The sequence below is a fragment of the Rattus rattus genome, chromosome 16, assembly GCF_011064425.1.
Source record: "Rattus rattus isolate New Zealand chromosome 16, Rrattus_CSIRO_v1, whole genome shotgun sequence".
NCBI classification, from domain to species: domain Eukaryota; kingdom Metazoa; phylum Chordata; class Mammalia; order Rodentia; family Muridae; genus Rattus; species Rattus rattus.
The window spans coordinates 35,554,053-35,582,029 of record NC_046169.1 but is presented as its reverse complement, the minus strand read 5'-3'; the positions used below and the strand labels follow the sequence as shown (position 1 = coordinate 35,582,029).

At 51.1% G+C, this 27,977-nt stretch overlaps 1 protein-coding gene and 1 non-coding gene across 2 annotated transcripts; both read left to right on the top strand.

Moving 5' to 3' along the window:
- Nucleotides 1–551: 551 nt before the first annotated feature.
- Nucleotides 552–19,148, top strand: C16H12orf49 (chromosome 16 C12orf49 homolog). The gene is made up of 5 exons (XM_032886804.1): nt 552–754; nt 12,575–12,731; nt 15,606–15,757; nt 16,056–16,169; nt 17,712–19,148. The coding sequence occupies exons 1-5, from the start codon at nt 644–646 to the stop codon at nt 17,793–17,795; spliced, it is 618 nt and encodes a 205-aa protein (XP_032742695.1). The 5' UTR covers nt 552–643; the 3' UTR covers nt 17,796–19,148.
- A 4,131-nt stretch (nt 19,149–23,279) lies between these two features.
- On the top strand, nt 23,280–23,409 carry LOC116886007. The gene has a single exon (XR_004386078.1). It is a non-coding gene; the product is annotated as a small nucleolar RNA SNORA17 (small nucleolar RNA).
- Nucleotides 23,410–27,977: the final 4,568 nt, after the last annotated feature.

The window sequence follows — 27,977 nt, the reverse complement described above, 5'->3', positions numbered from 1 at the left end:
AAAGCATCATAAATTAAATGCCCACGATTCTGTGGCAAGCAGGCGGTACAACTACTCTCATATCGAATTCTGGAGCACACAGGATGGATGCTACGGAATGAATGAATGGACCGTCTCGGTCCCACACACCCTGCCTCTCCCTAGGAAGCCACACCGTCCCTGCAGGACGCTTGGGCTCGAGCGGCGTCCCTAGACCGTACAGGGAAGCGCCTTAGTGGCCTGGCTCGCAGGGCCACAGGGTAGCGGTGGGCGAGCATCGCCTTCTTTTACCTGCCAGACACTTCGGCAATCACGGCCTCAGCTAATCCAGCCCAGCCAATCACTGGCGTGACCAGGGCGGCACGTGACTTCCGGCCGGTTCAGCCACAGAGAATATGGTCGGCGCTAGGACCCAGGCACAGTGAGGCCTGCCTCTGGCCCGAGACGGCCCGCCTCTGCCTCGTATTTAGCCAATGGAAGGCCGTGGCTCCTGCAAAACCAATGGCAAGGAGGCATGCAGGGGCCTGGCGGTGGCGTCACTGGACAGGGTGGGGCGTGCGATGGATCACGTGGCCGGCGCGCTTGCTGCGGAAAGGTAAAGCAGTGCTGGGAGCGTACTAGGGGTCATGCCGCGGGGTCGTCTCTGCGCCTGCGCCCTGCCGGGATGCTGAACCTCGCGGCGCTGCTGTGGCGCCGGCTCCTGCGCAAGCGCTGGGTGCTCGCCCTGGTTTTCGGGCTCTCGCTGGTTTACTTCCTTAGCAGTACCTTCAAGCAGGTAAGCGACTGCGCTCAGGACTTCCGTCCTTCTGGTCCTTCTTCTTCCTCCAGCCCTCCTCCCTTAAATACTATGTCCTCCTCCCCATCCTCTTTCCTCTGATCTAAAATCCTTCTTCAGCTCTTCTCCCTCCGCTGCATCGTCCTCCTCTGCCCTTTTCCCCTTTTCTCGCTCCCTCTATCCTCCACTCCTCCCCCCTCGGATTCTCTGCCTTCCTCCCTTCCGTGCTCTGTTCTCTGCCCTCTCACCCTCCGTCCTTTCCCAACCTCTCCTCCTTGATCTTAAATCCTCACACTTGCTCCCTCCCTCGATCCTCTGTCCTCTGATGCCCTCTCTTCACTCTTCCACCTTGTAGTCCTCCTGATGTGCAGCCATTCATTCCTCCCTCTGAGCCTCTGAGCTTCTTCCTTTCAGCCCCTGGATCATCCACCACTCCTCCCTCCGATCCTTTGGTCCTCCCTCTAGCTCTCTAGTCCCCAACTCTCTAGTCCTCCTCCCTCTGTGCGATCCTCCTGATTCTAACCTCCTAGTCACCTTTGCATCGAAGGCGGCAAAGGGAGGCATCACCCTGCAGGTCTTTGTACCTTTCCTCCCCCTTGCCGCATCTGGCTGGTAGGCCGAGTGGGTTCTCAGACCCGTACACCCTCCTGTGGCACGTTCTCTGCTTTGCACAGTCCCAGGCCTCTTGATGGACAGGTGGGCAGGAGGTAGAGATGGCTAGCCCAGGAAGTGAACAAGGGCTCTCTGCCTGTCCACCCGGGTGACCCAACAGGCTCTTGGAGGTTCCCCTTTTTGGGCACAACTTGGTTGGGTGGATTTTTTTTTTTTTTTTAATTTCTCGACCTTTCCTTTCCCTTTTGTCCTGGTTGAGAGTTCCTAGAGTCCTGGCATCCCACTTTAGTGGGAAATAGTTCCCAGCATTTGCCTAGAAACCAAATTTGAGTTGCATTCTGTAGGCCACCTGCCTCTCTTCTTTTCCCTGCTCCCATGCCTCCTTTGATCCAGTTTCACTGGTTCGTTCTCTGTTTTTAACCTATCATAGTGTATCCGTTTTTATTAACGGAGGGCCTTACTCTCTGGTCCAGATGTGACCATGTAATCCTGTCTGGCTTTCCCAAATTCTGTTCATTGTCTCCACTGCACCCACCTGGAACAGAGCTCTTGACTCTCCTCTGCCAGCTTTGTACCTCAGTATCTCACTAAGTGACATCATCCCCAGTCACACAGTTAGGCCATTCATTTCTTCCTGTCACTCCTGGCCTCAAAATTCTGGCTCTGCAATGTGCCGTACTTACTTATTTGCCTGAATTATTTCTGCCACCCCTTCAGGGGCTAGACACTCTCATCTGTTCCCTGGACCGGTGCTGTAGCCCCGCCAGTCTGCTTCCCATTTGTCTCATAGTCTGTTCTCTGGACAGCGGCAGGGTGATAGTCTAGACAGGGTTTCCACCACAGACCTTCCCAAATGTGTAATTCCTTGCTTCAGCGAAGAGAGCTCATCTGAGTTGTCTGTGTGACTGAACTGCTTTTGGTTATTTTGGGTCTAGCTGACCATAGTGTCTCGGGCCATGCCGGGTGCCCCACTGTAGTGCAGTGTCCTGCCCACCATCTGGCCACTTGCCTTGGTGGTAATTACCAACCCAGCATTTCCTGTTTGTGTGTTTGCTTGTCTGTGTCACCTCACCCTCTTGTTCAACATGTTTTTGAGGACAGAGACCTGTGTGTCTTGGTCGGACACTCCAGCCTTCTTCTCCAACCCCGTCCTGTAGGCATTTCCTGGGGACCAGATGTTGGCTCAAGTGAGTCTTGGTTGAGGTGACTTGACTTTTCTCCTATTCCTTTTTTTTATCATCTTGGCTCAGATGCTGCCTACCTGGTGACCTTTCCTGCAGCCACATTTTAATTACTTGGCGTGTACGTGTGTCTGCGGTGAGGTTAGGTATAGGTATCCCCTCCCCCAACCCCCTGAAATAGGGTTTCTCTGCGTAGTCCCAGCTGTTCTGGAACTCACTCTATAGACCAGGCTGGTCTTGAACTCAGAGATCTGCCTGAGTGCTAGGGTTAAGCACCTTGCTTTCTTTTTCTTTTTTTCTCTTTTTGCTTGAAATTTAAAACTATATGAGGGTCTATATTATGAAACCTCTGTTTGTTTGTTTTATCTGTTTCCTTTGAAGCCAGAAGCACTGATTAGCGTTGCAGACCTGTGTGTCAATGATGGGGCCTTTGGCCAGTAGATGATTAAACTCTCTGGACATGTGGAGAACCTGTGCGAGATCAAGTCCCATGAGGTTGAGAAGAACTTGGGCTCTTAGTGCTACTGAAGCACCACCGTGGACTCTGGTGGCCTGAACACCACAGTTGCACCTTGGCAGCTGGGAGGTCCCAGACTGGGATTCCAACTGATTCTGCATGTGGCGGTCCCCCCGGCCTCCTTTATTCTCACACAGTGGAAAATGTACCCTGATCCCTTCAGCCCCTCTCAAGGGTACCAGTCCATTCCTGGGGAACTCCACCCCATGGTCTCACAGAATTCTGGTTGTGTAGGAGACACCCCACTTCTCAGTCTGTGATGTTACTGCTCCGCTGATGTCGTCTTGGGTATGAAGAGCTTAGCATTGATTCTGGGATTGGGGGTAGACAGTCAGGTAACTACACACAACTCTGCTGGTCCTGGGGCTGTCGCATGCTGTCCACCTGACATTCACCTGTGAAATAGAGGTCTTAGAATTGCTTGGTGGGGTGTGCTGTCAGGTTATGAAGTGGCGCCTCTAAAAGAATGGAAGCCATGCTTCCACATACCCTAGCCAGCCCTATACTGTCAGCCCCTGCTCTTGCCCTAGGGTATGGAGAACAGCTGCTACCTGTGTTTCAATGCTGGTTCTTGGCGCATTCCCCTGTGAGGCTCTTGGAGCACTCAGATATTGACTCTTGGAGCACTCCCCTGTGAGGCTGTAGGAGCACTCAGCTGTTAGGCTCTTGGAGCACTCCCCTGTGCAGCTCTTGGAGCACTCCCCTGTGCAGCTCTTGGAGCATTCCCCTGTGAGGCTCTAGGAGCACTCCCCTGTGCAACTCTTGGAGCACTCTCCTGTCTGCAGCTCTTGGAGCACTCTCCTGTCTGCAGCTCTTGGAGCACTCTCCTGTCTGCAGCTCTTGGAGCACTCTCCTGTCTCCAGCTCTTGGAGCACTCTCCTGTCTGCAGCTCTTGGAGCACTCCCCTGTGCAGCTCTTGGAGCACTCTCCTGTCTGCAGCTCTTGGAGCACTCCCCTGTGCAGCTCTTGGAGCACTCCCCTGTGCAGCTCTTGGAGCACTCCCCTGTGCAGCTCTTGGAGCACTCCCCTGTGTGCAGCTCTTGGAGCACTCCCCTGTGTGCAGCTCTTGGAGCACTCCCCTGTGAGGCTGTAGGAGCACTCCCCTGTCTGCAGCTCTTGGAGCATTCCCCTGTGAGGCTCTAGGAGCACTCCCCTGTGCAACTCTTGGAGCACTCTCCTGTCTCCAGCTCTTGGGGCACTCCCCTGTGTGCAGCTCTTGGGGCACTCCCCTGTCTGCAGCTCTTGGAGCAGTCTCCTGTGCAGCTCTTGGGGCACTCCCCTGTCTGCAGCTCTTGGAGCAGTCTCCTGTGCAGCTCTTGGAGCACTCTCCTGTCTCCAGCTCTTGGAGCACTCTCCTGTCTCCAGCTCTTGGAGCACTCTCCTGTGCAGCTCTTGGAGCACTCCCCTGTGCAGCTCTTGGGGCAGTCTTGTAGGCTCTTGGGTTGCTTTGGTTTCAGACTGCCTTCTTCCTGTGTTGCTTTCCCTGGTGTTTGTGAAGTGAAGCCGCAGGCTGATTGCTCCTCTGTCTCTTCTTCAGGTCCTGTGGCTGATCTACTTCTCCGTTGGGTGTCCTTTTCCTAGGACCTGGGTGTGGTTAGGAATTCGACTTCTTTGAGGAGGTGTGGGTTGTAAATGTGATCCAGGCCAGCTGGGATTTCTAAACTGAGGTTCTTCTTTTGTGACAAGGTGACAGACGTCAGCCAGCATCCTGTGTGACGTTTTTTTAAAGATGGGATCTTGCTGGGAGTGGAAGCCGCTCACCTTTGGTCCCAGCTCTTAGGAGGGTGAGGCATGCAGATCAGAGTGGGTCTACACAGTGACTCACAGATCCCAGTCTGCATCATGAGTTCCAAAAAGATGTAAGATGTGTGTGTGTGTGTGTGTGTGTGTTGGGGTGTTGGGGGTTTGGCGTCTGGTCTAGGTGCATATGTTGTTCCCACCCTGTAGCACTGTCTCTGCTCACTGTGGGACACTGGTGGCACAGACAAGAACTGTGTACTGTGTTAACCTCCTGGGGCTTTTGAGCGTAACCTACCCAGTCAGTTTCTAGAGTGTGGTCTGCACTCCCCAGGAGAGCCCGGTTCAGGGATTCAGTGAGGACTGAATTAGGTTTGAAATAACACTTAAACCATGTTGGCTGTGTTCAGCTGCGGTGACCCCTGCCCCAGTGTTAACTGTTCATGGTGGAACGTGCTCTCAGCACACTAGGCCATGAGCCGTAGCATTTGCCCTAGAGCAGATTGTTTCCTGATTCCTGGACAGGTACAGCGGCTGGCTAGCTCGCTGAGAAGGAGGCAGGGGAAATGACTGATTGAAAGCTCTTGTCTGCTCTGTGCTGAGGTGGGAGCTAGGCAGCCTGTCTTGCTTTCTGCATACTGAACTCTGGCTGACATTTGAGTTACAAGCTAAACTATCCAGCCCCTTTGCTACCCCTCTTCTCACCTAGAAGAATGAATGGTAAATGGTTTGTTTATAAGACTTGGGAGAGGAGGTTAGAGAAATGGCTCAGCAGTTAAGAGCACTCACTGCTCTTCCAGAGGTCCTGAGTTCGATTCCCAGAAACCACATGATGACTCACAACCACACGTGGTGACTTACAACTATCTAAGGGGATCTGTTGCCGCCTTCTAGTCTGTGGACGTATATACAGCAGAGCTATATTTAAAAAAAAAAAAATTTAATAAAATACCAAAGTGTCCATGAGCCAAGGATTGCAGACATTTTGGGGCTGGAGAAATGGCTCAGAGGTTAAGAGCACTGACTGTTCTTCCAGAGGTCCTGAGTTCAATTCCCAGCACCCACATGATGGCTCACAACCATCTGTGATGGGATCCGATGCCCTCTTCTAATGCGTCTAAAGACAGCAACAGTGTGTTCATATACATAAAATAAATAAATAAATCTTTAAAAAAAAAAAAAACAAAAAAGACACGGGAGAGAATCTGCTTCCTCAGAGACAACTGACATTCTCCACTGCCAGAGATAAAATGCAATTTGAGGGAAAAATCAGACGTTTGGAGACTGTTTCCTCCCCTCAGCTTGTTAACTTCCGTCAGCTGTGATGTGAACAAATGTGGTATCTAATGTGACAGAAGTATGTCACCGTTTGGCAGATCTGCGAGGCTCTCCTCACAGAGCAGGACATTACTGAACACTTGGACGTGGGTGGGCCACGCTCAGAGCCCTTGTGTGCACGTTGGCATACAATTCACCTTCCAAAGCAGCCGCTCACCTGAGTGTGTATCCCAGTGACTTTAGTAAGGTCACAGTGAGGTAGCTGTTACCACAGTCACGGGTGAGGGCACCTTCGTTGACTTGTCCTTCCCCTCGGCCCTAAACAATCTCCAATCTCCTTCCTGTTTGAAAATGTGTCTCATTTGTATTTATTTTGTGTGAGTGTGTTGTGTGTAGTATTGCGGGGAAGGAAAGAGTGCATGAGGTCAGGGGACAGTTTTGGGGAGTCCTTCGTTTCCATCATGTCGGTCCTCCAGGATTGAACTTAGGTTGTCCGGGTTGGTGGCAAGCACCTTCACCCGCCAAGCCATCTCAGCAGCCCAGTAGGTTCTGGGCATCAAAGGCTTTACCTCCCAAGCCGTCTTCTGCCCTCTTCATATTAGATGGAATCTTTTTTTTTTTTCTTTTTTTTCAGAGCTGGGGACCGAACCCAGGGCCTTGCACTTGCTAGGCAAGCGCTCTACCACTGAGCTAAATCCCCAACCCCCATATTAGATGGAATCTTACAGTGCGATCTCTCTGAATGCTGTGACCTTTCTAGATCCACCTGTGTTACCTCATGACCCAGGGTTCCCTTGTAAGCAGCTGTCACATTAGGCCACTCATCTCACTCATGGACATTGGGGTTCCATCTTTTGGCAAAGAACCCACTTAGGAGGTTTGGTGTGGACGTGTTTTCATAACTCACTGGCACAGAACTAGGATGTATTGCTATGTAAGAGTGTACTGCTGGGCCAGAAGTCGAGAGCTCTGAGGATCCTCATGGCTGCTTTCCCATGGTCACATTGTGATAAACTCGTAAGAAAGGCATTTATCAAGATTTGGTATAGGACTTAGGTTGGGTATGGGATAAGAACCACCTATGGATGTAGGCAGAACTGTCACAGCCTCTCCCTTCCATCTGCACATACACTCATGGGGGCTAACTCCCGCCCAGCTCCCGTCCACATAGCAGATTGAACACAAATCTGACCTGAGATGGTACTAAGCCATCTGTGGCTCATCACTCTGTCACTCTGTGTGTATGTGTAAGTGTGTGTATGTGGTGTGTGTATATATGTCTATTATGTGTGCATGTGTGTATGTGTGTATGTATGTGGTGTGTGCATGTGTATGTATGTATGTATGTGGTGTGTGTCTATTGTATGTGTACATGTATGTATGTGTGTATGTGCATTTTTATGTGTATGTGTGTATGTATGTGGTGTGTGCATGTGTATGTGGTGTGTGTCTATTGTATGTGTGCATGTATGTATGTGTATATGTGCATTTTTATGTGTATGTGTGTGTATGTATGTGGTGTGTGCATGTGTATGTATGTATGTGTGTATGTGGTGTGTGTCTATTGTATATGTGCATGTATGTATGTGTGTATGTGCATTTTATGTGTATGTGTATGTATGTATGTGGTGTGTGCATGTGTATGTATGTATGTGTATATGTGGTGTGTGTCTATTGTATGTGTGCATGTATGTGTGTATATGTGTCTATTGTATACATGCATGTATGTATGTGTGTATGTGCATATGTGTGTGTATGTGTATGTATGCATGTGGTGTGTGCATGTGCATGTGTATGTGTATAGTATGTATGTGTATTGTGTGTGTGTGTGTGTGTGTGTGTGTGTTGGTGTCTCACTCTATAGCCCTGCCACTCTCGTACCTACCAGCATATAAATACTTAAAAAAAAAATCTCTAACCAAAACCAAACAAAAAAACAATTGTTAATATGTCAAGAGTTCATTATTACCACTTTTTAATGGATTAAATCTTGATTTGTTCTGGTTCTCCATCTGTAGACACAAGCTCTCACTGTGGGTCCTCATTGGCTTGGACCATTCTCACACAGGCCCTCCTCTGGGCTCTGCCATCGTGAGTCAGTCCCATCCTGACTTGGTTTCCTGCCTGGCTGACTGCCACCTGCCACCCTGCAGCTGGGTGCCCTGCTGGTCTCACCCGGCCTGGTCCTTCCTCTCTCATTTCTGAAGTGGAGGTGGTAAGAGGAACGGACTGGGCAGACTAGGAAAAGAGCTGCTCTTCCCACATGGAGAGGAGACTGTGCTACACACAGGTCCCCCGGGCTCCTTGGCTCTGCATCTCTGAGGCTTCTCAAGCCTCTGCCCAGACAACTGCTGAACCGTTGCCTTGGATCCTGGGATGTCTCTTTTCTTTGGTTTTTACCCTAATTAATGCTTTAGGGGATAATTTAAATTGTTAGAGATGGGAGTGTAGAGAGGATGCCATCGGGGGAGAGTGTTGGGGACGGTGAGTGGTGCATGGGGATGGAGGCAGAGTGGGCACTCAAGTCTGCTCCCTGGGTGCCTGCCATCTGCTGCAGGAGTGGGAGGGAGGGAGGGTAGGCTGGTGAGTTCTGCTGGAAAGAGGTTACCTATGCAGACTGTCTGAGGTTGTCTGTGTTGCTTTTCTGTTTCTGTGATTATACACAGGGCAGGGCAGCTTAGAGGTTGGTTGGTTGGGGCTTAGAGTTTCAGAGAGTTAAGAGTCCATGACCGTCACGGCAGGGAGGGTGACAGCAGGCAGTCATGTGACCATCGTAGCAGCAGGCAGTCAGGCAGAGTGCTGGAGCAGAAGCAGAGAGTTCACATCTTGATCCAAACCACTAGGCAGAGAGAGCTAACTTGGGCTTTTGAAACCTCAGAGCCCCCACCCCAGTGACACACCTCCTCCAACAAGGCCACACCTCCTAATCCTTCCCAAACAGTTCCACCAAATGGGGACCAAGTACATGTATTCAAATGCATGAACCTATGGGATCCATTCTGACTCAAACCACCACGCAGGCATTGTATAAAGTGCAGAGAACTGCCCTGTGTTATCCCCTCCACCTTAAACTGCTTACCAAAAAGACTTGAATTCTGCGACATTTGCAAGGCATGACATAGTGTGGGCACAGGGGTCACCTGCAGAAGGGTCACTGGGATATTTGGGTGTCATTTCTTCCTCTTGTTTCATCTGAGTGTTTTCACTTCTCACACTTGAGGTGTGCAGTCTCCTTGCTTAATGGACAAGTATTTCCCCATCTTTACAAGCTCTCTGGGGGCTGGAGAAGTGGCTCTGTGGCTAAGAGTGCTAGCTGCTCTTCCAGAGGTCCTGAGTTCAAATCCCAACAACCACATGGTGGCTCACAACCATCTGTAATGGGATCCAACGCCCTCTTCTGCTGTGTCTGAAGATAGGGACAGTGTACTCACATACATAAGATAAATTAAAAAACAAAAAACCCAAAACCCTATACAGCACACTTCTTAATTAATTAACCCTTTGAAAGCCTGAGGAGAAGCCATGTCCGTTAGCTAACGGACATGTGCAGGCTCTGCAACTGTTTACAGAGAGCATTCTCTTGTGCCTCTGCCTACTCCTGCTCCCATCTTTCCTGCAGCATCTATGGACACCTAACATCCTGGGGGTCGGGTGGCTCTGATTCACACACAAGCCTTTGTCAGCAGCCCATTGGAGCACTTAGCTAAAGTGTCCGTGGCACTTTGTGAAAATCCCCTTCGAATGGGCTTTTTCATTGTTATTTGAGACGGGGTTTCTCATTTTAGCCCTGGCTGTCCTGCGTCATCTCTGTGTAGACAGACCAGGCTGGCTTTGAACCCACAGATTCGCCTGCCTCTGCCTCTTTGAGTACTGATGTGTGCTGCCATGCCCACCTTTCAGTGGATCTTGAATGAAGAAAATCATATACTTGGTGAAATGCTTGAAGATGAGACAGCCCAGAGGGAACTCTTTAGGGAAGTCCAGTAACCCGCTGGGACCCTTCCGTCCTTCCTCCAGAAGTACAGCACAGCCGTGATTTAGCCACACAATACCCATGGCGAGGTTTCGAATATTCACGTTTGACAAGTTCAGGTGCTGGAGAACTGCCCTTCTCTTCACCAGGACTGGGGTCCTATGGCGGAGATCCCTCGGGGCCTCAGCTAAGGGCCTGCCTCTGAGCGACAGGCTGCTCCTAAGGGCGTCCCTGTCTCCCATGGTTCTTGCACTCAGCCCCTCTCTTTCTGTAACTGAGGTAACAGCTACTGAGTTGTCACCTGCCCTGTTCTGTCCCGTGGCAGCTATCCATACCCTTTAAAAGAAACAAAGAGGAAAGGCAGGCCGCAGGAAAGCCACCTCAAAGAGACTGTTTTACACCGAGCAAACTGAAGAAGCGGGGCCCAGTCCTGATAGGCTTGGGGTAGGAGAGAGGCCACCTGTTAAAGTGCTGGTGATACCTCAGAGGCTTCGTCAGACCTTGGGGAGGTTAGGCACTGCCTGGCACTTCCGTCTGCAGGTGATTGACAGGGCTTTCTCAGAGCCCCACACTGAACTGTAGGGTCATCCTTCGAGCATTGCTAGCCTGTGGAGGCCGTGCTTACTTAACGATGGTACGTTAGCATGATGGATCCATGACGCTGTGATTATCTAGATAAGCTGGGTCCTTGGAAATGCTCTGCTAGCCAATTAGTGTCCAGAGCAACCTATGATGATGGCATACGCTAGGTCAGAGGTCAGAAGTCAAAGGTAAACATGCAAAAAACAAATGAGCTTTTATTTAAGCTTTGGGATTTCTGGATTTCCTGTGGATAAGCACTGTTTTGTTTTGTTTTTTTAAGTAAACCTTTTCTTTGGGGATGATAATGAAAGCTTAGCAGGAAAGCTGCAAGGAAGGCATAGTTTCTCCAAGACATTTAGCTCTTCCTATTAACCGCAAGTGTGTTTTCATATAAAATGAAAAGTAAGGTCATTCCAAGGGTAAGGATAATTGTTAAATAACTTTTTGCGCTGTAAATTGTGTGTGTGCATGCGTGTCTGTGTGTGGGTTTGTGCACAGGAGGGCAGTTGCCCACAGAGGCCAGAGGAACGCGGAGCCTGAGTTACAGATGGTTGTACGCCATACATTGCCAGCTCTGGGAACCAAACTTGGATCCTCCAGAAGAGCAGGCAGTGCTTCTAACCCATGAGCCCTCTCTCCAGCCCTGTGTATACGTATTATATATACCCGAATACCCAGGGTCGTGGAAACGTGTCTAGAGCACACAGGGCCCGGAGTGGAAGAGGTGTAAGAAGATGGAGGGCGGGGAGGTGTCATGAGAACTTAGCTGTGATGGTAGAGTGTCCCCGATAGCGTTTAGTCAGACATTTCTGTGGTGTTTGGTTTCTGGGATTTTTTTTTTTTTTTTTTTTGTTTTTGTTTTGGTTTTTTTTTTTTTTTCCTACCATTGAAACAGAGCTACGGGACACCCCGGCGTGCGATTTCTGAGAGGGCGGCACACAGTAAAGCGTTTTCTAGAGCAAGGTGTGTGCATCTTCAAAGTCGCCAACTTCCCGGATTGCCTTCCCACAGTGATTACAAAGAACCCGTCTGTGTCGCCATCAGATGTGCAGGGTCTCCTTAGTCACAGGGCAACATTGGTGACGCTTAAAACAAAGCCATCAAGATAGCAGGCATGGCGGTGCTCACCATAATCCCACAGTCCCAGCACTGGGCAGGCTGTTGCAGGAGGACCTGGAGGCCATTTGGGGCAGCACAGGGAGATCCAGCCTTAAAACCTCCAAAACCAATAGGCCATTTTAGGAGGTTGAGGCAGGAGGATCACAGTGAGTTCCAGGCAAGCCTGAACTACAGGATAAGGAGCTGGGTTTTAAAACATGAAACAAGGCAGCAGGAAAGGGTCTTTTAAGGTTCTTTTGTTACACATTCATGGCTGCAAGCTTCCAAAGGTGGCTGCCTTGTGTTTCTTTAGCTGGGCTGCCTCCTCCTAGCTCAGTGGTGTGGTTCTGGTCCAAGAGAAGGGATCCAGGCTCTCACCCAGGGGCCACTCTTCTCCTGGCTTGGCTCAGCAAAGGGCTGTGTAGGCAGAACAGCATCTAGAAGCAGTCATAAGGACGACCGCCCCATGCGGCTGAGGTCTCCTGGTCTAGAAGGATCAGGTGATAGCTTGAGGTGATTAGAATTAGTTTCCTCCTGGTTGTAATAGCACCCGGGCTTTGCGTTCTGTTCCATGTTGTATGTATCTAAAAAACTTAACTTGCTGGCAGATACATATATATATATATATATATATATATATATATATATATATATATATATATATATTTTTTTTTTTTTTCCCCCCCAGAATTCCGTTGAATCATTTGTCTACTTCTGGGTCAGAAGCCTGTGCTGGAGGGTTGGGGCGAGGGTAGAGGGATGGAGGTATACACCCCTTGAGGGCAGGTAAGATTGCAGGGAAAGCACCTGAACCCTCCTCTCACCCTGTGGTCTCATTACAGGAAGAGAGGGCCGTAAGAGACCGGAACCTCCTCCAGGTTCAAGACCGGGAACAGCCCATCCCTTGGAAGGTGCAGTTTAACCTAGGCAACAGCAGCCGACCCAGCAACCAGTGCCGGAACTCCGTTCAAGGGAAACACCTCATCACCGACGAGCTGGGTAAGCCTCCCTCCCTGCACTCTGGGTTTGGTAGCCTTCCTTCTTGCTGGTCTCCAGGGATGCCGGTGTCCGTCTTCCATACTCCTCTCCATCCCAGGCTCCCTGCAGCATCGGGGAGGCTTGGCTGAGCACCCAGACTCCGAGCCGTTCCCTCTGCGTACAGAGCCAGCCTTGGCCTCAGTCCCAGGCCACTGCCTACCAGGCTTAGGCATGGGGTTCCTCTTCTTGTCTAATTGTTGGTGGTGGTGGTGTGTGTGTGCATGTGTGTTTGTGTGGTGTGTGTGTGTGCCTGTGTATGTATGTGTGTCTCTGTGTGTGTAAGTATCCTTTATTTGAGCACAGGACTGCCGCTTCCCAAGAAAATGCAGTCAGCTGACAGGTGGACCTGGGGCCCGCAGTGCAGTGTCTATAGACTCAGAAAACAGGAAGTTTTAGTATTAGGTAGCAGTTTGTCCTTTTCTTTTGTCACAGCTACAAATGGTTAATTCAGGTCAAAGACTCACACAATCCTTCAGTTATTAAAAAAAAAAAAAGCCAACACTCGGTCTTTTAATCAATAAAAAAATCCCACAGGGGTGACAGGTTTTATTTCCTTCACCTTTACAAATATGGGGAAAGTGGTTTAATGAAGAAAACGTGTGACGGTTGATGCTGTTTATCAATGAGATGCCTCCGCGTTGCTAGGGTAACAGCAGTGTTAAACAAGATAGCCAATTAGAGTCACAAACTTTTCAAAAGCTGGAAGTTAATTTCCCAGGCAAGACCAACACATTTGTCTGCCTTAGTCTCCCAGGACTTGGTGAAAATAACATCCTCAGAGCCGATAAGCACCACAGTTTTCCCTGTGCAGCCCTGGCTGTCCTGGAGCTCCCCCTGTAGACCAGGCTGGCCTTGAACTCATAGAGATGTGCCCATCTCTCCCAGGTGTTGTACTGCCTGGTGTATATGGGTATTGAAACATCATGATGACCTATTCCTATGTATGGTTTGTGTGTGTGTGTGTGTGTGTGTGTGTGTGTGTGTGTGTGTGTGTGTGTGTGTTCATCAGCTAAAAATAAAGGGTGGGAGAAATGGGTGAGTGACCAAGAGCACTGACTGCTCTTTCAAGAGGACCTGGTTTTGAGTCCCAGCATCCAGGGAAGGCAGCTAGCTCCCTAAACTGCCTGTAACTTCAGCTCCTGGGGATCCGAGGCCCTCTTCTGACCTCTGCAGGAATCTGCACTCACACGTGCATACACATGTAATTAAAAGTAAGAATGACTTCAAAAAGTAAAAGGTTACTTTTGCGTGATTCATGATACATGGGGACAGGCCTGGGCAAGCTTGCTCTCCCCAGAAATTAGGCCTGATCATGGAGAGGTGAGTACCAGAGTTCAAGACCAAGAGCTGGGAGTTGGCAATGGTAGGAGAAGGCCTGAGATGTTAACTCACAGCTTCCCCAAAAGAAAGGACAGGTGGCGTCCGCAGGCGACATTGGGGTGCACGGTGTTATGTGCTTGACCCAGATGGTGGCATCTGCAGGTGACATTGGGGTGCACGGTGTTATCATGTGCTTGACACAGATGGTGGCGTCCGCAGGAGACATTGGGGTGCACGGTGTTATCATGTGCTTGACACAGATGGAGTTGTAGTGCTGCTATCACCCAGGGTAGAGTCCTGAGGAACTCACTGACTCTCTGGGAATTCCATTAGAAACTTGCATGAGGGAAGTGTTTACCAGGACGTGAGAATGCGCGTCTCCTCACCCCTGAGATGCAGTAGCAGAAACAACAGAAGCCACCGGCTCCCTCTGAGGGGACTGGATCTCCTGGTCTCCCAAGTATTGAGGGCCCTCTAGTGTCCCTGATTGTCAGCGTTCTGCCAGCTCCCACACAGACCTTGTTTTCCAGAGCAGTTCTAAAAACAAGTTCTCCTCCACCAGCCTCGTTCTCTGAGGACAGAGCTGGGCGCTCAGACTGGCTGGCGGGGAACAGCTGCTGCACACCTGAGGGCCCCTGCACACACCCGAGGGGCCCCCCATACACACCAGAGGGCCCCTGCACACACCTGAGGGCCCCTGCATACACCTGAGGGTCCACACATACCTCCCACCCCCCGTACCCCGCAACACCTGAGGCTCTTCACACATACCCGAGGGTCTAAATGGCCACTGGGGACGTGTTCGAGGTTAGGTGGTGGCCCTCATAGACTTAGAGATGTTTCTTTTCTACTCCTCAAATGGTGTGGAGAGCTCTACCTAGAAGCTCTGAGCATAAAGTAGCCCCAGTGAGGAGGCCTGACTGGCGCTGGATGCACACATCTGCGTGATGCGGTTTCTCAGTGGTAGAGCGAAGTACGTTTTTCTCTTTTCTGAGGATTCGAGAACATCCCTAATTCTAGGGGGTGGTCGTGTCTCCCCGTTTGTGTATAGACACTGGAAGCAGAGTTAGGAAGGTCGACTGTGGCCTCCTATTTTAACACTCCCTTCAAATTCCCACAACAGCAATAAACCGTCAAAAGCGGTGTGCTTGCTTTCTAAATCCGCAAAGCACTCGTCTCTGTGAATGGGCGCCTCGCTTCCTGCCTTGGACTTTTTTTAAAGAGGCCCAGGTAAAAGATTCCACGACCCAGCTGCATGGGCATGACTTAGCCTGGCGATGAGCTCACACTTCAGCGGTAGACTAGAAAGCGATTGAGCCATGGTAACATGGTGATGACTGAGGAGTCCAACTTCCCATCATCCTCTGCTCAGGCGAAGCCAGCCCTAGACATGTGACTTCCACATCTGGTCCTGGTGCATGGGATGGCTCCTGTCTGCCTTCTTCCTGTGCAATTCTTCATCCTCAGAGGGAGCACAGGTGGCTAGTTTCTCTGAGCTTTGTCCCTGGCTTTCAGGCTATGTCTGCGAGAGGAAGGACCTGCTGGCGAACGGCTGTTGCGATGTCAGTGTCCCCAGCGCGAAGCAGTACTGCTGTAATGGGTGCCTGGCCAATGGCTGCTGCGAAGCCTACGAGTACTGTGTCTCCTGCTGTCTGCAGCCCAGCAAGGTACCTGCCGGCTCCCGCTTCCCCTCCCTTGTCTTCTGTGTACTTTACGGGCAGTGTTGTGTAGGTGCAGTGGCCTCTCCTCAGAGAGGAGCTGGTCTTTACCGCCCTATCCCCCCAACACACACACACGCACACGCGCGCGCGCACACACACACACTTGATGGTCCCTTTGCAGAAAGGTCAGTGCTACTGCTAGCCAGGTATCTGGTGAGTGAGAGAGCCTGGGCTGCTCCTTGCCCTCCCAGTGTGCTGGCCTGGCCTGGAGTTACTATCAGTACTGAATGCCTTGTTTCCATAGCAACTTCTCCTGGAGCGCTTCCTCAACCGGGCAGCCGTGGCCTTCCAGAACCTCTTCATGGCAGTTGAGGACCACTTCGAGCTCTGCTTGGCCAAATGCAGGACCTCATCCCAGGTCAGAGGTGGTGCAGGGGATACAAAAGGGAGCCAGCCAGAGCTGGAGAACTCCAGCCGATCCCTCTGGGTGGCTTCACGGACACGTTCGGCTGTGTCAGGGTGAGATAGTCAGGTCCAGTGCCAGTCATTGAGAGGAGGCAGGATCCAGGGGGCTAGGAGGTGGATATATCTGCAAGTCAGAGGACAGCTTGTGAGAGTCCGTTCTCTCCCTACACCGTGTGGATCCTGAGGGCCAAGCTCAGGTTGCTAGCTTTGGCGGCAAGCACCTTTCCATGCTAAGCCATCTTATCTCCCCGAGTTCCCAGTCATTGTGGGTAGGGACTCGTCATCGCCCTTTCTCAGACAACCACACGTCTCTTGCACACTCCTCTAGTATACGTTCAGGCTTTGTTTGTTTATCCACTTTCTCATCTCTGGTTTACCTGAGAACATCCTGGGTCAAGGTAGAGGGAGCTCAGAGAATGTGAAACCCCCCCTGGTCTCGACGGGGGGCCACTCAGGTGAGTGGGCAGAAAAAGGAGCTGATTCTCTGGCTCCTCCTGACTTGGTTCCTGCAGCTGGAAGTCACTTCCTTGTGTGCAAATAGAGTTCTCAATGGCCACTTGGTTCGAGTGCCCAGAGCCTGGGCTGCGAGTCTCTTAAGTGGAATTAATATGGTGTGTTGGTAGAGGCTAATTAATGAGCTGTAGACAAGCCAAAGCCTCAAATCGCTTGTATGACAAGAAATTACTGGGAAAAAAAAATCTACCATCGGGGTTGGGGGTAGGGCATTGTCTGGGCTCAACTTCATTTGCTGTGCCAGAGCTCTTGGGAAGGATGCTTGGCTTGTGTACAGGCCCCTAGTGCGTGACTGCCATTTATGTCAGGACTCCTCACCAGGGACTGGGTCTGTCTGACTCCGTGGTCAGAGGCCGATCCCACTGTTCCACCGTATCTCTGTCTGTTTCAGATTTATTTTGTTTGTTTGTTTGTTTTTTCCATATTTACTATTGGGGGTGGGGCACGCCACCACATGCACGCGGAGGTCGGAGGACAACTCATACAGTTCACTTCTCATCCTCCTCTGGGTTCTGGGGGTGGAGCTGAGACCCTCAGGCTTGGGAGCAAGCACTGTGTTAGCCCCTGGCCATCTCACCTGCCCATGTTTTGTTGTTTGAAACGGGGTAGCGGGGGTGTCTCACGTAGTCAGGTTGGTCTCATGCCCACTGTGCTGCTGAGAATATTCTGGGATGGAATATTCCACCCAATTTTACAAGGTTCTATGGATCAAACCTAAGACTTCATGCATATTAAGCAAGCACTCTGCCCACTACACCACATCCCTAGGCCCTGTTTCCGATGGATTGAGTAGTCTCAGGATGCCCAGGTTGTTCAGAAGCTCCTCAGTGGACAGAAGAAATGGTACAGGGATATCACCATCCTACTTCACGCTAGAAAGTCCCTTGAAACCTTCTAGGAGCGCTAGAGGTCGGGCGGGGACGGTGTGGCTGTCACTGCAGCTGACCCCCTCTAACATGCTCCTGTCTCCCCTCACCAACAGAGCGTGCAGCATGAGAACACGTACCGTGACCCCATAGCCAAGTACTGCTACGGAGAGAGCCCGCCTGAACTCTTCCCTGCGTGAGGCCTGACGGAGAGACACACCCAGAACCAGTCCGGTCCAGTGGGTAATGAAGGAGAAAACCACACAAGGATCCTTAGCCTTGGCCATGTCTGTGGCTTTGAGTGTCTCCGGCTCCCTCACTGACCGCTGGAGCAGATGGACAGAGCCGTTCTGTAGAGCATGCTGGACCAGGTCCTGGCACCTCGCAGGGCCCTGGGACTGCTATTCAGAGGCCGGTGCTCGCCTCTGTTTTGGTCCTGTGCTGTAGTTATTTATTGATTTCAGAGTGGAGGAAGGCGCTGTGTTTTGTGCAGGACACCTTTGCCTTTCCAGAGGAGTACAGTGGAGGAGGTGACTGTAGCCCTCGGTTCCTGAGCGTCGTCCCAAGTGCATGTGTGCTCCGGGAGTGTGGGTGTGTGCACTCAGTTCTGGTTCTGTTTTAACGTCTGACCAGTAAGCCTTGTATCCACATTCCCAACCTTCAAGGGTGCCTAAAGCCTGGGAGGTTCCGGACCACGCTGAGCCTGTGTAGAGCTGCCTTGGTGGGCTCACAGACTAAAATGGTAGATGAATCCCTGGCTGACTCTCCCAGTGGAGTTGGCCGTCACTGTTTCTCCTCAGCCTCGGGCTGGGGAGCCTTTCCCTTGTCTGTCACAGAAGCCAGTAGGGACTGGCGAGTGTCTGCATGAATGAGTGCAGCATCCGCTCACTCTTGGCTGCTCTCTGCCCCCGATGGCGTTTATAAGGAAAAGCCTCAGGTCTTACTCCAGCCAAGGCCAGCTTCACATCCCCCATCAGCGGGAGATGAATGTGCGAGCTGCAGTCTAGAGAGCTTCCCAAGGCAGGTCTGTGTCCATAGTAACTGAAACGGAGGTTTTAAGCCTAAGGTCAAGACACCGCCATCCTGTTTTATCCCATTAGCACACATTTCCTCCCCAGACCTTTTGCCGACCCTTACAATGGGCCATGGTGTTGTGTGGTTTTGGTTCAGGTTGACCTGGGATCTACTGTGAGTCTCAAGGTTTCCTATCCGTGGCTTCGGGGAACCTTGTCTCACTGCTGTGTTTACCTCCAGGATGGAATTTCCCCCAGCTCCCTCCTGCTTCCTCTTGCTGTTCGCGTCGGAATTGTATTCTCTCAGCTCTACGGAAGGACAGACTGACGGGCGGTTGCTCTCTTGTTTTGTCTTGCCATGCCGGGCTCGAGCCCAGGACTTTGTGTACGATTGGCAAACTCACTGTTACGGAGCCACGGCCCTGGCCAGGGAATCGATGTCTAGTGTTAGATCCCAGTGATTCTTTTCTGTTTGCCCTGGACTTCTCGGTGTGTTGACTCAAACTTCACAAAAGAACTGGGTGATCCTGCACGTTCTGGCACATACTGGAATGTTCTGGCATGTTCCAACGTGTGGTATGTGTTTGACACCAGCCTTGAACTCCTGACTCTCCTCCCCTGGGAAGAGTCCACCCTTGGTCAGCCGTGGCGTTGGTTGGCCTCTCCCTTGAGTTCATTTTCAGAGTGTTGACACAGGTTTAGTATGAACAGACATGCCCGGTTGCCAGCTGTCCCTGCCCTGGCACCAGAAAGACACGTTGTGTATGTGGGTGAGTTCACAGTCTGCATTGTTGTGATCAAGAATCTGGTCTGCTTGTGTTTCACTCTGTGGGTTAGAAGACGGGTGGCAGCCGAGACACAATGATCAAACCCACACAGGAGCTCATCCTGAATCCACCCCATTCCTCTAGTGCAGAATCACCTCCACACCGTTTCTCCGAAGAACGGATGACCTTCCATAGTCCCAGACAGGAGAGGGCAGAGTTGTCATCTAGATCCACAAGAAGTCAGCAACACAAATGTCACTTTCAAATTTGCTGCGGCTGTGGAATGTGGTTTTGTGCTTTAATCAAGTAGGGGCGCGTGCGCGTGCACAGAGGTGCCTATCTTCAGAAATTCTCAGCATCTCAGACAAACGTGGCACTGGCCAGGGTAGGGCCCCCCACTCACCTCCCTCGAAGGGTTGTTCTTGAGCTCCCTTGATGGGGTTCCTAGAATCAGAGGCTGTGGTTTCGTGTACAGGACACAAGTGAATCACACGATGTCTAGGGGGGCTCCGGGGAAGAGCAGGGGGAGAGCATCCTCCGCCTAGGAAGGACGGTTACTGTTATTAAGTGCGAGGGGCTGCGGGTCTGAAGCCCTTCTCTCCTGTCTGAATGCGCATTCATTGGGCTTCTTGCTGGGATACCACACTTGTAACCTTGGAGAGAAGAAACATAATAGCAAGAGAGTCTTGAAACTGTTACAGGAGAAGAATGTAGCTCCCCAACCCTGCCTGGCCACAGAAGGGTAAACTCCCACGTTCTTGCTGAAGTAGAGGAGGTCCTTTAGGGCAGTGATGGAGCCCTTAACACACCCAGAAGGCTGACCGAGAGCCTTTGCAGGAAGTGGTGTGGGGATTCTGGGTCCGGTTCTTCCCGGCTTTGGGCTTTGCAGGTAAATCATGAGCTGGCCGCTTCTCACAGCCAGGACTGGAGTGTGGCTGGAGCCTGGAACCACTGCTTCTCAACAGTGTGACCTTTGAGTCGTGGGCTTTTCATTTAGAACATGGAGTCAGGTGTTTACCTGTGAATGTGCCCTGAGGTGTCCCGAGTGAGACTCTACCTCCTGAGAGGCCAGTGTGGGCAGCCCCTGGGAAGCTACTAGGCAAGGGTTTGCGGTCGAGGGTTAGCGGGGTGGAAGAGCACTAGGCCATGAGCGCTCCAAGATACGGCTGAGAGAAGGTATTGTAGATATGAAGGGGGCAACTGTAAGAGCCCAGAGGACAGGGAAAGAGCAGTGGGCAAGCATGACTGAGAGAGAGAAAGAGACAGACAGACAGACAAAACAGTTGGGCGGGGCGGGGGGGGCGGGTCAAGAGCTCATGGCCAAAATGGCAGAGTTCTAAAGAGATAAGAAGCTGGGGGAAGGGAATCTGGAGGCCAGGGCAGGGCTGGGTGAGAGGAGCCGTAGGTAGTAGTGACCAGGGAATCCTGGAGGCCAGTGTGTACATTAGCAGGCTAACAAGCACCATAGCTAGCCACTTGTCCTGAGGTAGGCTTGCTTGTTTTGTCTTTGGGACCTAACACTATGGGTAAAATAATCACCTAAAACTAAAAAAAAAAAAAAAATCCAGAGCCTAGAGCTAAGGACCAGCTACTTCCTTCTTCCTCTGACCTTCCAGGGGAAAACCAACCAACCAAAAAAGAAGTGTGCTTCCCCCGTGGAAACACCACCTTGTTATCTGCAGGCCCATGTGACATCCACACAGGGCAGGACAAACACGCGTGTGAGGTGTTTGTGTATTCAGGCACACGCACGCATTCCTACCTCCTTAAGTATGGCGGTGGTCTAGTACCGGGCTGTCCATGACACCAAGCCACTGATAGGTTGCAAACTTCTAGCTCATTCTGCAGACAGGTTTCAGCTGGGTGGATGGTGAGCTCACCAAGCACACGTCGCACAGGGCCTTGAGGCAGGAACGTGCTGTTATGCGAGCATGTCCTGTGGGGATCACCGCATAATTTAATCAGCACTTTAGCATGGTATTTCTCCAGGGTGGGGAAGTAAAGAAGTCAGCACTCAGTGCTGGGAGTTCTTGGTTCAGCCTTGGGCACAGTGGTGACCTAGACTTGGGCTGAGTTAAACTCAGCACTGCCAGCATCCGTGGTGTGACTATACTAGCCACTGTGGGCCAGGGAAAGGAGGATTATCGTGGCCTCCCAACCCATCAGAGACAAGTGGTATATTCCCAATTCCAGCTGTGAAGATAGTATTTCAGGACACTGCCAAATGGCTCCTGAGGGTCAGGGAGAGGCTACCCCCAAGTTACAAACCACTGCCCTAACTTAATTAGAAAGATAGGTTTGGGGATGTGAACCCAGTGCTGTGAGTGTTGTAGGAGGGAAAGTTAATCGGGAAGAGGCTGGGCTGAGGTTTGAATTCCAGGAGGCTGAGGGTGGAAGATAGAGAATTTGAGCTAGCCTGGGGTACAGAGACACACACCCCCCCACCCCCCGCAACCCAGAAGCAAAAGAAAGGGGTGGGGAGAAAGGGCAGCAAGAAAGGTAATTCTTTCAGGCTTCATTTCAAAACGTTCTGTAGTAAGCAATAGGAAGAAAGAGACTAAAATAAGTGGTCAGTCAAAACGCGGTGGGGTTCAGCTCACCGTGAGTTAATCCACACAAACCAATAGCTGTATCAGTAGCACGGTGGCACGTGGTTCAATTTCTGGCACTCGGAAGGCTGGGCAGGTGAATCCAAGTCCAAGGACAGCTTGGGTTCCGTACAGAGACCTGCCTGAAACACAAAATTGTTTTTTTAAAGATTAATAAAATATTTTCTCAATTAATGGTGATGATTCTGACGATAACAGCGTATGCATTGCCCCAGTCATGTCCCATGAATCGGCCGTGTGTGGGTCTGTGGGTCTGTGTGTGTGTGTGTGTGTGTGTGTGTGTGTGGTGCATGCGCAGTTGTGTACAGTATAATTAGAACAGTGAGTGGTCTGGAGTCTGTGAACAGCATCCTGACCCACCTCCCAGGAGTCCAGGCATCCATGAACTTAGATAAACTTGCCTTTCTGGCTTTAGCTTCTCATTGTCCTTGTCAATGAGAGTGATCGCTAACGCATTTGTTGGTCCCACATCCTGGCTTTGACCATCGGGAGATCCCAGCAGGGAGGTAAACATGACCAGAGCCCTGTCTCTCCATTGCTTGATGTTGACTGGATTCCCCACAGGGGAGGGGGGCACCAACCACTGGAACCTCCCTTGTCCTCAAAGCAACTCCTCTCAGAGGCATCCCGGAGCTAGCTCAAACCTGGACGGACGTTCTCTTTGTCTTCCTTCTCTGATTTCCTTGGGTACCGTTTGCTTGTCAGGCTTGCTGCCCTGCATCTGTGGAGACTGCTGTTGTGGTCCTGTCTTAAGTGTGAACTCTGGGATGCACAGACCTATACGAGTGCAGATTCCCTTTATGAAGCACCAAGGTACTCGGTGGCCTTGAGCCAAGATGCCCAGGGCATGTCAGATTTCCTAAGCAGGACTTCTCTAGACATCTCTTGGTAGAAACCCTAAAACACAAGCTTTCAAAATTAAATCGAACCCTTCAGTTCCTAATCTCAAAGGATACCCACAGCTGCTACGGGAATCTCTGCCACCGTTTATATCTAAATGTATACTTTGTACTTGTTCATAAATAAAAATGGAATCCACTCTATGCTATTTTACGCCTGCTGTATTTGGGGCAGGCTGCGTTCTTAACCCTTTCTCTTCCTCTGATTTTACCCAATGGGGAAAGAAGTCTTTCACAGATAGGTTCCAGGCATTTTCCAAGGCCGGAGCTGAACTGCATCCAGCATCTTTGGGGACTGGCTGCGTTGTCCCCCAAATCCTGAGAAGTCGAGAATACTGGGCATATTGTTGATTCTGCAAAAATCACTATTGCACGTATAAAAGAATAAAAAAAATCCCTGCCCTAGAGGCCTTGCAGGAGTATCTGCTGTTTCGTGTGTACATCAGTAGGTGGCAGAGAGGAGAGAGGCTTTGTCTAAGCTCAGTGTTCTGACCTGTGAACATCTGATTAGTAGAAGCCTAACACTCCCTGATAAAGGGAGCCTGAGATGATCCCAGACCCTCAGAGACCCTGGGCACCACTAAGGGGAGCGAGTGGTGGAGGAGAGAGAGAGAGAGAGAGAGAGAGAGAGAGAGAGAGAGAGAGAGAGAGAGAGAGAGAGGCAGAACTGGAGACTCAAGGGTAGCAAGGAACAGCCTGATGTGAGTAGCCAGTGATGTTACATGGTGGGATCCTGGCCTGTGCTGTCTCTAGGGGCCATGTCTGGGTCCGTGACCCTGCAGTAGCAGAGTTCTGCTACCACCAGTGGCCAGGCAGGTGTCCCTGGTCTGATCTGCTACCCGGGGACATATTGATGTCTGAGGGCTGTGCAGAACTCTTCACCTGATCATGGGACAGCTGGCCCTGTAAGGGGAATATGAGAGTAGGAGAACTGATCCTGCCTTTAGCCAGGTGTGGCACTTGGGAGAGTGGGCCCCCCCCATTGCGGGAGTTGTGGGTGAGTTGGTCCAAGGGTATGAGCATAGGAGAGCTGGCCCTGCCGCTACCTTCCTTGTGGTGGCATGGATGAGGGACGGATCCCCTTCTCTTTGCTCTCACCACCTGAGTTGGGCAGGAGAGCTGGCCCTGCCCTTCCTCTGCTGCAGCACCCTCCTCCTGCAGCCCCTGCACCTTACCTGGGCAGCACAGTAGAGCTGGCCCTGATGGCCGGGGCACAGGTGAACTGGCCCCGAGGGTGTGTGTGAACATGAGAGCTAGTCCAGCAACTTTTTCTTGTGGTGTGGCAACTTGCTTGAGGGAGAGTTGTCCTCCCACAACCTCACCCCTTGCCATCTATGGCAGGCAGGAGATCTGGCCCAGGGTCATGAAAGTGGGACAGGGCTACCTAGCTGCAATGCTTAGGAAAGTGGGTTCTGCATCCCCCTTGGGCAGCAAGGTAGAGCTGGCCCTGATTGCAGGGGTTGCTGATGAGTCAGCCCTGAGCAAGAGAGCCAGTGGGCTGACTAGCTCAGATACTTCTCAGGCCCAGATCCAGGGCTTTGAATTGGCCAACCCCAACATCTACTCCATCTATGAACTGCTAGAGTACATGGAGGGGCCAGTCCTACAGATCCAGACTACAGGATCACATGACACAGGGCAACAACAGCATATCTGAGAGGAGTCCAAACATCCAGTATTGATAGAGTAACAGAAGTCAGAGGGGCCTTGTACCAGACCAATGACTCATTGCAATGAACATTTGCAAGCAAAGAAGAGTGGACAAGTGGGTACACTGTGTGACACACTGCTTCCACGAAGAGGTTTTTTTTTTTCTCTGTTGGGGGGGGTGTTGCCATGGTGGAGGGCAGGGGTGGTGGGGGATGAGTGGGACTGGGAGGTCTGTGTTCACAAAGAACCAATAAAAAGAATAAAAAATGGTGCTGGTGTGATGACTCAGCCATTGAGAGGACTTGTTGATCTTCCAAAGGACCTGGGTTTGATTCTCAGCACCCACATGGTGGCTCACAACCGTCTGTAAGTCCACTGGGTTCCAACACTTCTGCCTTACGTGCACTCGGCATGCGAACGATAAAGCTACATACATATAGACAAAACACCATAGCGATAAAAATAAATCTTTAAAATTTTAAAATGAGAAAATAAAAGGTCTAAGGAAGGCTCCAGGGACCAACATCAATTCTGAATAGGCGCGTGACCGACCCCCATCAGCAAGAGCCTCATCCGCACGGTGGATTTTAAAAAAGATTCAGGGACCTCAGTGTGAAGATGTCCCTAAAAGTTGCTTAACAGCCTCTGTTTGGAGCTGTGCTGTCTCCCATAGGCACATGCAGCTCCCCTCCCCCATGCGGAGCACAAACCTTCCTGGTGGGTGTGAATCTGGACCGCCCTTCAGCTCCTTGGGATCCGTCCCTGGCATCCAAACCGGCCTGGGTTTTTTGCCCGAAGTCTGTGCTTAGCGCTAACCCAAGACAAATAGTCTTAAGGCAGCTCACCAGTTGGTTCAGCTGATTTATTTGACACAAATAAGCTCACTGACCTGATTTAGCATTGCAGGGGACCACAGACCTAGTCAGGCATGATCTTAAGGACCTCGATTTTGGCTGCAGCCAACGCGGCTCAGGGCTGGTTTCTGGCGGCGCGCATGCTGACAGTTGCTGGACTTTGCCACTTGGTGGCGCCAGTTGCATAGGCTTTTTTCTATCCCTAATGCGAGCCTGATGTTGATTGTGGTTCAGGCTTCCCCAGGATGCGCCCCCAAAAGAATGACTATGAGTAGAGAGCTATCTGCTGGGGCAGCAAATCAGGACTCCTTCATAGGCCTGGCATTTTGGGGGACCAGGGCCCTCACAGAGGAGAAAATAGAAAAGAGCTACTGTCCTTTGGCACACCCTTCTCAGCCTGGGTCCGGGCCAGGACGAAACGTCCTTCAGTGATAAACCTCCTTCAGTGACAGGGAACAGGAACATGAAGGGACCTTTGCTTTAGCAGGGGGTGAGGGTGGGATTACCCTCCACGGTGAAGAGAGCTTCTTGCCCCTACTGCGTGGGAAGTGGGGGTCCTCAGTGGGGTCCCTGGGAATAGCAGCTTAGGCGTTTGCCCTGAAATTTGTTCTTTGGCCCAGGGTTGGAACTACTGTTTAAGCAAAAGTTTAAACTTAAAAAAAAACTTAAAAAAAAGAGTTATTATTTTTAGTTATGTATATGTGTGGTGGTGGTGTCCCAAGTTAGCTCGAGGACGCCCTGGAGGCCACCTGACATAGGTACGAGGAATCGAACTTGGGTCCTCTGGAAGAACAGTACATGCTCTTAATGACTGGACCATCTCTCCAGCCTCCTTTTCTTTTCTTTTCTTTTTTTTTTTTTTTCTTTTTTTTTTTTTTTGAGCTGGGGACCAACCCAGGGCCTGCGCTTTCTAGGCAAGCACTCTACCACTGAGCTAAATCCCCAACCCCTCCAGCCTCCTTCTCTATCCACTGGTCATTGCCAGGAAGGGATTTGGGAGAATGTCCTAGAAGGGGAAGTTAGCATTTTAGGCCAGCTCTGGCAAGTGGGCTGCATCTTACCGTCCCCGTGGTCCTTGTTATGAGAGAGAGAGAGAGAGAGAGAGAGAGAGAGAGAGAGAGAGAGAGAGAGAGAGAGAGAGACTATCATACACAGAGGGACTACCATGAGAAGACACAGGGAGAAGGTGGCCAACTGCAAGTCGTGGAGAGAGACCTCAGGAGAAACCAGCCTACTGCTGTCTCCAGTTAAGAGATCTGGGAAAATAACTGCCATTTGAACGGCTCAGTCTATGCCGTTTGAACGGCTCAGTCTATGCTGTGGTGGTGCTAGTTAACCAATACTCGGTCTTCGGAAGGGCCAACTTCCCGGTTGATCTCCAAATTCAGAGAAAAGCTACCTCCTTAGTTTCCCTGGCCCTGCTGTGTCTCTGTGTACCTTAGCCTGAATGTCTTTCTGTGAATGGTTTAAACGGTAACCTCTGGGGGTCTTTCTACTGTATTTTAGGATTGGAGGTGGCTCACAGGACCTGGAAAAGATTGACCTAAGCCAGTCACTGGAGGGAGACACCCTCCCCCCACACCCCCTCAGTGCAGCATTCAGTAATGTCTGGAGGCTTTTGATTACACGTCTTTACGTGTATGTGGACATGTGTGTGACATGGAATTATTGTAGAGGCCAGAGGACAGCTTGCAGTAGGCTGTGGTCTCCCGCTGTGTGGGTCCCAGGGATCGAACTCAGTTCCTCAAGCTTGACTGCAAACCCCTTTACCTGCCGAGCCAGCCCTGAGAATGTGGTTTTTTAACGACTCAGGAATACGTGTTCAGGGATGCCACTCGTGCTGATGGTGGAGGCCACACGAGTCCCCAGCATCTCCCAGTGCTCTCAGGCCAGCCCAGCCCCAAGAACTTGGGTCCAATATCAGCAGTGCAGAGGCCGGAAGCCCCAGGATCTGCTCTGGGACTTCCCGTGAATGTGGCGCTGTGGCATGCCCTCGGGACTTGTTCAGGAGATCCTCTGTTGTTAGATATTTGGATCCCTTTTGCTTTTGGCTGCTATAAATCACGTTGCTTTGAAATTCATGTGGTTGTGTGTGGGCTTCAGCTTTCCTGGAGGTCCTTAGCAGTGGAATTGCTGGTTCCGATTTAGTCGCTCCGTGTTTTGAGGGACCTGCCAGACTTCCAAAGTCATTCTGTTCGTCGCACCCTGTAACTCAGTTTGGCCTTAAAATTGTTAAGTAATGGAGCCTGGATTCGAACTCCTGATCCTCCAGTCCCCAGAGGCTGGGATTACAGGCTGTGCCTAATACACCACTGTATTAGATGCTTTTCTGTTGCCGTGATGAGAACCACTGTGACAAAGTGCACTTAGAGAAGAAAGAGTTTGATTTGGCTCTCTGATCCAGAGGGATCAGAGTCTGTTTTCGCAAGGAGGTGTGACGGGTAACTTGCTGGGAGCAGGAAGCTAACTAACGGTTCACAAACAGAAGTGATGAGAGGCTTTTAATCTCAAAGCCCGCCCCACTGAGGTACTTCCTCTAGCAAGGCCTCACTGTCAAAGCCCCGCCCCCAAAGCATGACGTACTTCCTCT